The 11,310-nt window shown below is 37.1% G+C and overlaps 1 protein-coding gene across 1 annotated transcript in view; it reads right to left on the bottom strand.

Annotated features, from left to right (window-relative positions):
• Positions 1 to 41: 41 nt before the first annotated feature.
• Positions 42 to 11,310, bottom strand: part of ube2o (ubiquitin conjugating enzyme E2 O) — a 68,315-nt gene continuing 57,046 nt past the window's right edge. The window contains exons 9-20 of the mRNA XM_016259925.1: positions 9,994 to 10,081; positions 9,453 to 9,795; positions 6,812 to 6,966; positions 6,512 to 6,624; positions 6,310 to 6,432; positions 5,918 to 6,007; positions 5,542 to 5,812; positions 4,328 to 4,801; positions 3,842 to 3,978; positions 3,511 to 3,714; positions 2,725 to 2,782; positions 42 to 2,311 (exon numbers count right to left, since the gene is read on the bottom strand). Of these exons, the coding sequence (XP_016115411.1) occupies positions 1,563 to 2,311; positions 2,725 to 2,782; positions 3,511 to 3,714; positions 3,842 to 3,978; positions 4,328 to 4,801; positions 5,542 to 5,812; positions 5,918 to 6,007; positions 6,310 to 6,432; positions 6,512 to 6,624; positions 6,812 to 6,966; positions 9,453 to 9,795; positions 9,994 to 10,081 (2,805 nt within the window). The 3' untranslated portion in view covers positions 42 to 1,562. The remainder of the gene's footprint in view (positions 2,312 to 2,724; positions 2,783 to 3,510; positions 3,715 to 3,841; positions 3,979 to 4,327; positions 4,802 to 5,541; positions 5,813 to 5,917; positions 6,008 to 6,309; positions 6,433 to 6,511; positions 6,625 to 6,811; positions 6,967 to 9,452; positions 9,796 to 9,993; positions 10,082 to 11,310) is intronic.

Below are 11,310 nucleotides of genomic sequence, written 5' to 3'. Positions count from 1 at the left end.
GGGGAAGAGGAGGAGGAGGGAGAAAGGGGAGGGGGGGGGGGGAGGCAATTTCAGATAGGCAAATATACAAACAAACCATTTCACAGTTGTCTAAAGAATACGACTTCTTGAATTGTGCTTGTGAAAATAATTAGTAACATTTACACCTCTCCATCATAACTAGTGCGATTGACTGGGCCCCTTAATAGAAAATGACTGGTATAATGCGGTAAATAGGGGAACCTAGGGTCAAGCTTTAAATCAGTTTAAGGCAACAATGTTGGTCAGAGGAAAAAGTTAGGGATGTGACCAGTCGAACTTATCAGTATTCATACAAGAAACCTTCATGCAAACTCGGCTCAAAACGTCTGAATCCTGGCTGCTAAACCTCTTAAAGTAATTTGTTTAATTAGACTCTCAGGACCGGTCAAACAGACCCCTAGAAGACTGACCTGCCACATACTAAAGGTCCCATTGTATATTTACACGCATGTAAACTGGATTCATGATATGTATGCATTTATGGAAAAAGTGTAAGAAAAGTTTTAAATAATGTACTGTACAGAGAATAATAGTTAATGTTGAAAATCTTTCTCTGTTGTGCCTTGGAGGTGGAGGGACAGAGAACGAGGATGTTAGATTCCAGTTTCTTGAGTCAGATAGTTTAGTGTGTCTGGTTGCTTTGTTATTTTTAAATGTAAACTTGACACTCAACTTTCATGTGATTTCTGTGCAAAACACCAGCAGGAATGATCAGGGTCTGTACAGTATGGATGACTGGGCAGTTGTATAACTTTTACTTTTTTGGATCAAAAAGCAAGTCACCAACACTTTTAAAAGAATGATGATACTGATCAAGACTGAAAAGCAATGCAATGTTAGCCCACTAACATGAAAATATAAACCAGAGAGCAAGTCATGCTGGGAAATATAATTATTTGATTAACCAAGGACAACAATCACACATCTGATCTGAAAATTTTTGGAAAAATTGACAATAGCATCCTTATTTTTTTCTGCAAATGAACTTCCTTCAACTTGTGCAAACCATTATGTGGTGAGAGTTTGATGATGATCCCATCAAAAAAAAAAGTTTCTGTCCTCCCCATAGTAGCAAATGACAATGCCTAAGACCATTTGGAGCATCCCATGGCACAATAAATCCAATCCCTCTAGTACAGTTTATACCCACAAATCTTGAAAAGTCACAACACAACAAAAGCTTCAGTCATGCCTCAATATCTCCTAAAGTCTCAGATCCATCTGTTTTGTCCATACTTCCCTGAGAGAGCAGTGTGGCGGAAGGGTGGTTGTCAAGGAAACAAGATAGAAGCATATGTAATTTCAACATTGTTTTAATAGAAACAAATAATGTGTGCTGCCACCCTATGACCAATGAGAGGCAACAAAAAAAATGAAGCAACTAAAGATGTGTTACAAAGCAATTAACAAAGGTTGCTAGGAACATTAGTGGCCTGATGAGCAGAGCCAAGATCCTGGACAAAGGATTAAAGGGTAAAAGCGCAGCTCTTGGGTTGAAAAAAATGGAAGGAAAAAAAGGGGAAAATTACGCTGGAGGGCAATTATTTGTTTTCAGGAATGCCAGCAGCTATGAGAGTAGCTCGATACTGCTGCAAAACTACGCGCATGCTCTTCACAAAGCCTTTGGAAAGAGGGAAGAGTGGGAATCCAATATCTGGATAGCCACTGCGCTCCGGAAGGAAGCTGCGATAGCTCTTTCTCCGTTTCTTTGGTCTTACAACCGGCTGAGACTCCTGATACGGTTTTACACTTTGTTGTGATGTTACAAAACCCAACACCTCTTCAGAACCTTCTGGTATTTCTGATCCTGCACCACCCACAACTGAACTATCACACTCAGAATTCTGGCTCAGGTCCCGCTGCCCATCTGAACCAGGAGGCCCACTAGGCCCCACTGTGGAGGGACTGAGACCAGAGTCCTCAAGCTCCTCTTCACTTCGCACATCCTGCTTGCTTGGGCTGCTGTAGGCCAGAGCTGACGGGATCTCTTCCAGAGGTTCTCCATGGAGGCTGCTTACACCACAACGTAAAGCACGGTCAGTCACTGCCTCATCCAACTCTAGCCAGGACTCCAGCCGACGGACCAGTCGCCAGCCGCTGCAGGCAAAGTGCTCACAGATCTCCTGCTGAAAGACCTCCACAGCCTGCTGGAGAAGTTGAGTCATTGACTGTACCATCTTAATAAGTGCCATCTCATTGTAGCAGCGACTGTTCTCGTAACCCTCCTGAAGGCCTCGGTCACTGTCAAAGCCAGCCTCATTATAATATGGCTCATTGACCAGGATCAGACCTGAAGGGGTGGAGACAAAATATTTACACAACAGTGAATTTGTTACTGCAGAGTTTCACGCAGTGCTCTTAATAAAACTGTTTTTAATTCAGTTATCTTTTGAGGCTGCTTATTTGTCACCTACGGTATCGATTTAGTATCAATAATGAGGTATTAAATTCTGGTATCATACCGAAGCCAAAATTGTGGTATCAAGTTCTGCCTACTGCTTTAAAGCAATCTGCCCTTTTCACAGAATTTTGCAGATGCTCATCAAACTTTAATTTTCAGAATATATACTGTATTGACATTTTTTTGTCCATTATAACCCCAATTATTACAGTACAATAATAACTGTGCTGACTGGGTTCCAAAAAAGTAGCACTAACAAGTAGACACTAACAAGGGCATAATAGGAGCAGTTTTTAATTAACCTTGTATAGAGATAAGCACTTGCAGCAGACTGGATTTGCTTGTCCATCTTTCAGTACCCTGTGAAAGGAAACATTACAAAAATCACACGTCAACATTGACCTATATTCAAATAATGTAATGGAGGGTATCTAGTGCTAAAGTTAAATTGTGCTTTTCATTAATACTAATAACAGAGTGGTCACTGAAAAATTTCATATAGATCTTTTGAAGAATACTAAACACTGTGTCCGAAACCGCTCCCTATCCCCTATATAGTGCACTAATTTACTGAAGTGGTATTCGTTAATCACCTGTATGTGGTGTATTCATTCTAATGTAAAATTAACGGTCACCTGAGGGCGCTCTACGAACATTGTCATTGTATCTGAGCACAAAACGCTGCTAGGGAGTTTCAAGACACTAAAAATACTAAGTACATAAAATGTATGTGTTATACAGTATGTTTGTGTAATGTTTATTTTTGTTGCCAATATTTTAATAGTATGTAATTATTACAAACATATTAAGCATTACAAAACAAGTTAGGCCTAATAATATACCATCGATGAAATCACAAAGCTGGCGCGGAGGTAAGTATAATTACAATATAAAGTCATTGTGAGTGTTACTCTTATTAATACTATTTTCTAAAATAAGGTACATGTAATATAAATATATATATCAAAGTAAAGTCATCCAACATAGTGACAATGAAGAATGATCAAAGGAAATGCAAAAAGGTGGCTAGTTCAAAACCACCAGGAGTATATTAGCCAGAAATGAGATCAGAGACTAGGTCAGCTTACCTTTCCAATCCAGGTGCCAAGAAGACTGACACAAACCTTCCCATTGTCATAGAGGTTTGGGTTAAGTCGCCCGCTGCACTGAGAGAGGTAACGGAAGAGAGGAGGAACAGCAGGATATATATTAGGAAGCTGGATATCAAAAAGGAAGAGTCCATCCTCATAGGGAGTGCGGTTAGGGCCCTTAATGAGAGCTGAGAAAAGATCCTAAAGAGAAAAACAAGAGGAAATGTTACTTGAAGAAACAAATCATATTTCACATTTTTTGTTTTTCATACATTGCAAAAGTAAACCAAATATGTTCATAAAAAGATTGTGTGCAAGGGACACTTACCATTCTGTCCTCAAAAGTCTTCACCATGATGCCATCAGGCAGAGAGGTGGCCAGCAGGGCCATTTCTTTCCTTACAGTGCTAAAGAACTTCTTTGCCTCTGCTGGCTGGAACTCCATTTTTTTAAACGAGTGGGTGTCTATGATGAGAAACACAGGTCATTTTAGAGAGCGTCTGGAATGAAACTCAGACAAGATTTCCTGTAGCTCAAACAGCAGAGCATGGCACTGATAGCTCTGATTAAAATGTAAATGTGTACCTTCAATACTATTTACAATTTTGAGTAAAAACGTCTGCTAAATGCGTAAATGTATGATGTGATATTTGAAAACGTACTGATTTTTGTTCATATTTAAATTCGAACACACTATTATCATTATAAATCACTATATATGTTTCATATGAGAAGGTACTACATATGCAGAAGCAAGTCGATAATTGTAAATGTTATTTGTTCATAAAAAAAAAAGGTTTGCTGGTGTCTGTACCTGGTGCCCATTCCAAAACAGAAAACACTTCCCCTTTAGCACTGGTGAAGGTGACACCCGGTTTGCCTCCACTCTGCTGACACAAAACTGGCGTGTCACTAGGCCACTCAGAACGCACAGGCGTCTGTGGTTCAGCTAGCACTGGCGCCGTCACTTTTTCCTCCTCAATGGCAGCCTCCATTTTATCTTCTTCTACAATGGCCACATTGTCTAGAGTTTTCTTCAGGTTCTCCTGAAGTTTCTTAATGTCATCCAAAAAGCGTTTTTCTTTCGTGGGTTTGGCATCGGCGGGGGTTGTGGCAGCACTTGTGGCTGATGGTTCGGCAGTGGGAGAGGTCGGTGATCCGGTCCAGAGCTGCTCAACAGTCATGTTCTTTAAACTTTCCAAAATTTTCAGGGCTTCTTTAAGCTCACGGAAGCCACGTGGCGGAGTCTCTTTACTGGGTTTCTCTTCAGGTGCAACTCCACCTCCACCTGAGCAAGCAAAAATAATAAAAATAATTGCTACAATGTGTTCACTGTTCCCTAACCAATGAGCAGAGGATATCTACAGTTGATAAAATTCTGTATTTAGTGTTGTCTGTCTTTGATGTTGCAGAGATGTCCATGGGCATCACTAGTAGGGGGAAAGGTGGGAACAGAGTACATGGGGCCCAGAGCTTCCCTTCAATTTCTACCGAGGCCGCAGTTTTAAAGCAATAAACTCCACAGGTGACCAGAAAACCTAACAACGCCATTGATGATGTAATCACATCTCTAAGAAAATATTAATTATACTTTTATATACACATGTAGAATATATTTAGTTTTATGTAAAAAAAAAAATATATATATATTTTTTAATATAAAAATATAATATAATTTAATATAAAAATTAAGTGATTTAGTTTTAGTTATTAGAAAAAATACACCTGATGCGAATTAACCTAAAAAAATTTTTTTTAGATTCCGGGTGAACTCTGTGCAGTATTCTGGTGGTGCACAATAACTACTGGTAAATTTGACAAACATTTATACTCTTTACAGTCTGGAGTCTCACTTAAAATGGATAAATACTCTGTGAGGTCTATATTGCTGGGCAATTCTGGACGTTTGGCATCTATCCATTTTGTTTCTTTTGTAATGTGAATGTGCTGTGTTTAATGTCAATGCACCAAAGAGAACATTTTATCCGATACTTAATTCTGCAATATAACTGTAAGAGAATTCAAGACCTCCAGGAAGTTCAGGAGTGGGGACAGCTCCTGGTGAGTCTGTAGTCGTGGAGGCATGCACGCCATGGGTTTTGCCATCAGCAGTGGCACCTGTAATGGGGGAGGAGTCTGGGATGGTTTCCCCAGCACCTGGCTCCTCTTCCACTTGCCCATTATCTGTCTCCCAGCTATCACTCTCATCTTCCCATTCTTCAGATGAGGCACCACTACTGCTGCCCTCTGCAGAGTCATAATATGTTTCTTCAATCTCAGACTCGACATTATACAAGTGCTGAGAGAGAAAGAATAAATAAGTGTTAGTTCTAAGGTCTATAGGTGGATGTGTGCTTTTACAGTAGCAAGATCATTACATCAGTTTGAGTAAACTGGTGCATACCTGTGGCAGGACAATTGTCTTAGAATTATCAGCCCACACAACCTCCACTTTACTGCTCAGATCCACCCTGCACACTTGGCCAACAGATCTCTACATTACAGTTGAGGCAAAAGGAGAATGAAAACCAAAGAACACAAAAATTGCAAATAACAAGGTAGAACTATCTAACTCCCTTTAGAGGCACCAAGACATATTGTCCACAAAAAATTGCACTTGAATAAAATTTACTATGAGATTCAGATATATCAAACTCTAGGCAAAACTCACAGAGGAGTCAGGAGTTACATTTTAAACTACATAATCAGAGTCACTTCATATAAACACACACTGACAATGTGGTAAGCCAGGAAATGTTCTCTTAAATTTTCCTAAATGCAAAACTATTTTTGTACCTCATTTTCACAGTCCTCTGTGTCAGAGTTGCCAATCCTTATGACAATATCCGTTGTGTGGAAATGGAAATCTGGATGATCAGCAATGTCATAAACACTAACGTCCTCCTCTTCCCCAATCACCTACATATACAAGATTATTTGTTAAATGATATTAAAACAGACAATCTCAAACACCTCTTAACGCTAAAAACAAAAATACCTCAACATCGTCGCCTGCAGCATTAAGTTTGACCCACTTGACTACACAGGTTCTGGCCTTATGGTCACCTGACTGAATCACTCCATAGATGCCTGGATCCTGAAAAGCCTGGGCTGCAGGAACCACAATCAAAGTTTATTTCAAGTGAGTAAAAAGCAATCACTTGTTGTGACTAAAAGATCTAATTACCAAGTCAATTGTAAACAACCTAATAAGGACTGCTCCAATAAGGGCATGAAACATGCAAATCAAAATCCATATTGAAAATTGCATAATTGTGTTAAAAAAAAGAGAACATACATCGTTTGTCTACAACGTAGTCTCCCGGGCAGAACTCATGGTTGTCCAGGTGCTGGATAGGGATCAAGTCATTGGAGCGGATCCCTGTCTCTAATCTACCATCCTTCCACATTACATCTGCAGAGGTTACAGTGGAGACAACCTCAACTGCCACCCTATGCACAAACAGACAAACCATTTGAGAGTCTATTTAATTGCTGTCTTATTTAATTTGACAGAAATATGATATGAAATATTCTGAACCTTTAGATGGGTCTTATAATATCTGATCATCTTATTTTTTATGGTCTTTAACAGTTAACAGGTATATGATGTCTTTAATATTACTATTAAAAAATGGAGTGTCATTTGTGGTATTTTCTTAATATGATGCAAATTTGCCTCTCTCCAAGTGAGCTGGAAAGAAAATGACATAGATACTACAAATGCATATCAAGAACATTTTCAAAAGGACAAGGAGATATAACATCACACGTCTCCTGAGTTATTCTCCATACTATGAAAGACAGGTGAATCCATATAGAGCTTAGCAAGGTTTCATTATATTGTCCCTAGTCTCACTGCACATACACATCAAAATGTTAATTGCATCGACAACAAAACGACATGCTCAATACAGGCTGGGAATCGTAACAATTTTGGAGAGATCCTAATTTTAAGAATTTTGGTTGTAATCCAACTTAATGATTTGATTAATCATGCTTAACTGCACATTATAACTGTACATTTATTAGTAAATTTATTACCAAAAGTAAATGGCCTGCAGTTCAGGGAGTGACTTTTAGATAGCTCGCCTGTGACTCATTTTGACTAATTCATTAAAAAGACATGGTTCATAAAAGTCATATGTAGTTCAAACTGGACCAATATTTTTTCCCCCCATTTTACTATTGCAAGCTTAGCCTTACTCTCTCTTCACATTAATTTACTTTCAGATTATTTTACTACAGTGTTCTACTCAAAATGTTGAAAGAACAGACATTTTATACACGTTTCCTGCATGAGCAGCATGGTTGTGTTGGGTGTTCACACTGGCAATGTCTCTTCTGTGCAACAGATTTTAATCTCATAATTATTTCCTTTAATAATGACAATAAAACACAGAATGGTTTTGGGAGGGGGTGATATTTAAAACACAATAGTAAATAACTTACCTAGAACCCCAATCTAGTGCTAGCTGCTTCAATTGTCTGCATTCAGCATTCAAATGTTATTCAATGTTTTCCCTTGTTTTTTCTAATCTCCTGATGCTTAAGTTTTTTGCACATAGCAGAGTTCAGAATAGGTTATTTGTAATGTTTGTGGTGCCACACCTATTTATCCTTTTACTGCTTTGTCTGGGAACCCTTTTAAAGGTGCAAAACCACATGGCTCACACTACTAGTGTAATTTGTTAATACGGGCATTGAAATAAAAAAATAAAAAAAACACACTACTCATGCCCTGCTCATGCAGTATGTGTGAAAAAGGCCATATAACCCTAACCAGAATCGAAGGTCATTAAAATCTATTATTTAAAATTGTTTGTCAATTTGCAACCATATTAATCAATTCTGTGAGATGTTTATATACATTTACATTTAGTCATTTAGCAGACGCTTTTATCCAAAGCGACTTACAAATGAGGACAATGGAAGCAATCAAAATCAACAAGAGAGCAATGATATGCAAGTGCTATAACAAGTCTCAGTTAGCTTAATGCAGTACACGTAGCAAGTTTTTTTTTAAAAATGTTTTTATTATATAATAAATAAAAAGAAAATAGCTTATAATAGAAAAAGAATAGAGCAAGCTTTTTTTCTTTTTTTTAAAGAAAACAAGCAGTTAGTAAATGAATATAGTGCAAGTCTAAAAGGGGCAAGTTTTTTTATAGAATTAGAATAGAGACTGCTAGAGTTAGAGGGTCAAATAAAGATGGAAGAAATGTGTTTTTAGCCGATTCTTGAAGATGATTCTAAGGACATTAGTTTGATGATCTGAATCTTTTAAGTGTGACAAATATGCAAAAAATAAAAAAAACAGGAAGGGGGCAAAAAACTTTTCACACTACTGTATACAGTATATATATATATATATGTTATATACATTTACATTTAGTCATTTAGCAGACGCTTTTATCCAAAGCGACTTACAAATGAGGACAATGGAAGCAATCAAAATCAACAAGAGAGCAATGATATGCAAGTGCTATAACAAGTCTCAGTTAGCTTAATGCAGTACACGTAGCAAGTTTTTTTAAATTTTTTTTTATTATATAATAAATAAAAAGAAAATAGCTTATAATAGAAAAAGAATAGAGCAAGCTTTTTTTCTTTTTTTTAAAGAAAACAAGCAGTTAGTAAATGAATATAGTGCAAGTCTAAAAGGGGCAAGTTTTTTTTTTTAAAGAATAGTATTAGATTTGAGAGTGATAGAGTTAGAGGGTCAAATAAAGATGGAAGAAATGTGTTTTTAGCCGATTCTTGAAGATGGCTAAGGACTCAGCTGCTCTGATTGAGTTGGACAGGTCATTCCACCAGGAATATTATATAATATCATGGGTAATTCTGCAGGTATTGCACTATGATACACAACACAGCTGGTTTAGATTTTCATTTCAAACTCAGAAATCAATGAGACATTTGTTTGTGGATTCTTTCACCTGTCTCCTGGTTTAAACTCGCGTGAAAACTTAGTTCTCTTCTTCTTGTGCTTTCTCTTTAGGTTGCGTATAGAGAGGGGGATGCTCTTTTTTCGGGTTGGGCCACTCTGCAGTGAGGCTGTTGAGCTGGCAGAGGAAGTGACAGAACTGGTATCATCTGTATCATCCCCTGGCTCCTCATCTGACTCTTGTTCCCCCAAATGGGCACATTGTTCCTGAAGAACATCTAGTGGCTCTTTTCCCTCCTCTAGAGCATCCTGGCATGGAACAGCACCATTGTTGGGGTAGCATGGAACAGAATTATCATCAGGACAGTCCTGTTCCTGCACTGATCTCTTTTCACCTAGAGAATAAGACATGGTTCAAAAAAATTGACAATTTCTTAGCATTTAAAATGGTAAGCATAGACTGAAATATCCAAAAAGTCACATAATCAGATACCTATTCAAACAGCACAGAGAAGCAACAGTTATGTGGACCATGCTGACTATTGACAATTCAGCTCAGTTTGTGGTTAACACGATAATGACAAGTGCAGTACCTTCCGTGCCTTCCGTTGAATTGTTACTCTGTGTGTCTGCATTTTCTGTAATTTTCTTTCCCACTTCCTTTTTAAACATTCTTTTTAACTGAAAATGAACAAACAATAATGATCAAAAAGCAAGAAAAACACAATTTCTTTCCATTTAGAAAACTAGTTAGTTTTGACTAACACCAGGTTAGTCATATTTCAACTAACTGATTAAACTATTCGCATGTTTCAATTAAATAGAAATTGTTTCAAGTTTTCAAGTAATAATTCAAGATGGATATGCAGTCCATAAAAAGATAAATTACAAGCAATAACATAACAGAACAAAGATACAAATGAAGTAAACAGTGTAGGGATGTTCATTTTAACCATTTAACCGACGGTAAGAATTTTGACCGATTAATGCAATCAGTTAAGCGGTTTAAAAAGTAATTTAATTATTTATTTTTTCAGTAATTTATCAAAATATTTTAAACAGTTTGCTGCATGGTTAAAATACGCTACGCGTATAAAAAAAATAGTTTTTAGGGAAAAAAGAACAAGTCGCATATAAGTCGCATTTTATTATTTCATTCAGAAATAGGCCTAATGCCGACGCAAAATTTTTACAAACATTATAATAAACACTGTAAACATAGCTAGGCTATTTTAGTTCCCCTCACTCCACAACAAATCCTTTCAATTAACAGTATTTAGAAAAGAACAAGAATAAAAAATATAAGCTATAGCAATATAAATGACAAGCCAAAACAAATTCATTTTGGTTCAAACGAAACTGAAACCAACGTTGGGTCTCTCATTCCACACAAAATCAAATGTTTCCGTATTCGCGATGTAAAATTATTATTTATTATGTACTTCACTCACGTTCCAATATCCATGTAAAACAAATTGTTTTGCATAACATCACGGCGGTACAGTGATAACACATAACCTTAATGGCTTAACAGATTTTACTACATATTTTTTTTTTACTACATAGTTTTTTTCCATATGGTTGACTGACTGTATTTTATTATGATAATGAACAGGCTGCATTGTCAAGGTAGCAATGCGTAACTGTGCACATGCGGCGCCGGCGCAATCACTTGAATTTTTTTCCTTCTAAAGATAATCAGAATTGTAAAAGGTTTGCCTTTATTTGTGTACGTTCACAATAAAAACTAATCTTTGTGCTTTCATAAAATAAGCCTAAAGAAAAATAGGATGCCGCTTTCTGCCATCTGTTTCCTTTCGCACAGCACAAAAATGAACCAAAACTCTGCATACTAGGCTACTTGTTGCACAGTTTTTCTTTCATTTTCTTAATTTATTATTTAAGTAAAA

Source organism: Sinocyclocheilus grahami, unplaced genomic scaffold (assembly GCF_001515645.1).
Source record: "Sinocyclocheilus grahami isolate Dianchi unplaced genomic scaffold, SAMN03320097.WGS_v1.1 scaffold1960.1, whole genome shotgun sequence".
Lineage (NCBI taxonomy): Eukaryota > Metazoa > Chordata > Actinopteri > Cypriniformes > Cyprinidae > Sinocyclocheilus > Sinocyclocheilus grahami.
The sequence above is the reverse complement of the archived record's forward strand: the minus strand, read 5'-3'. Positions and strand labels throughout refer to the sequence as shown.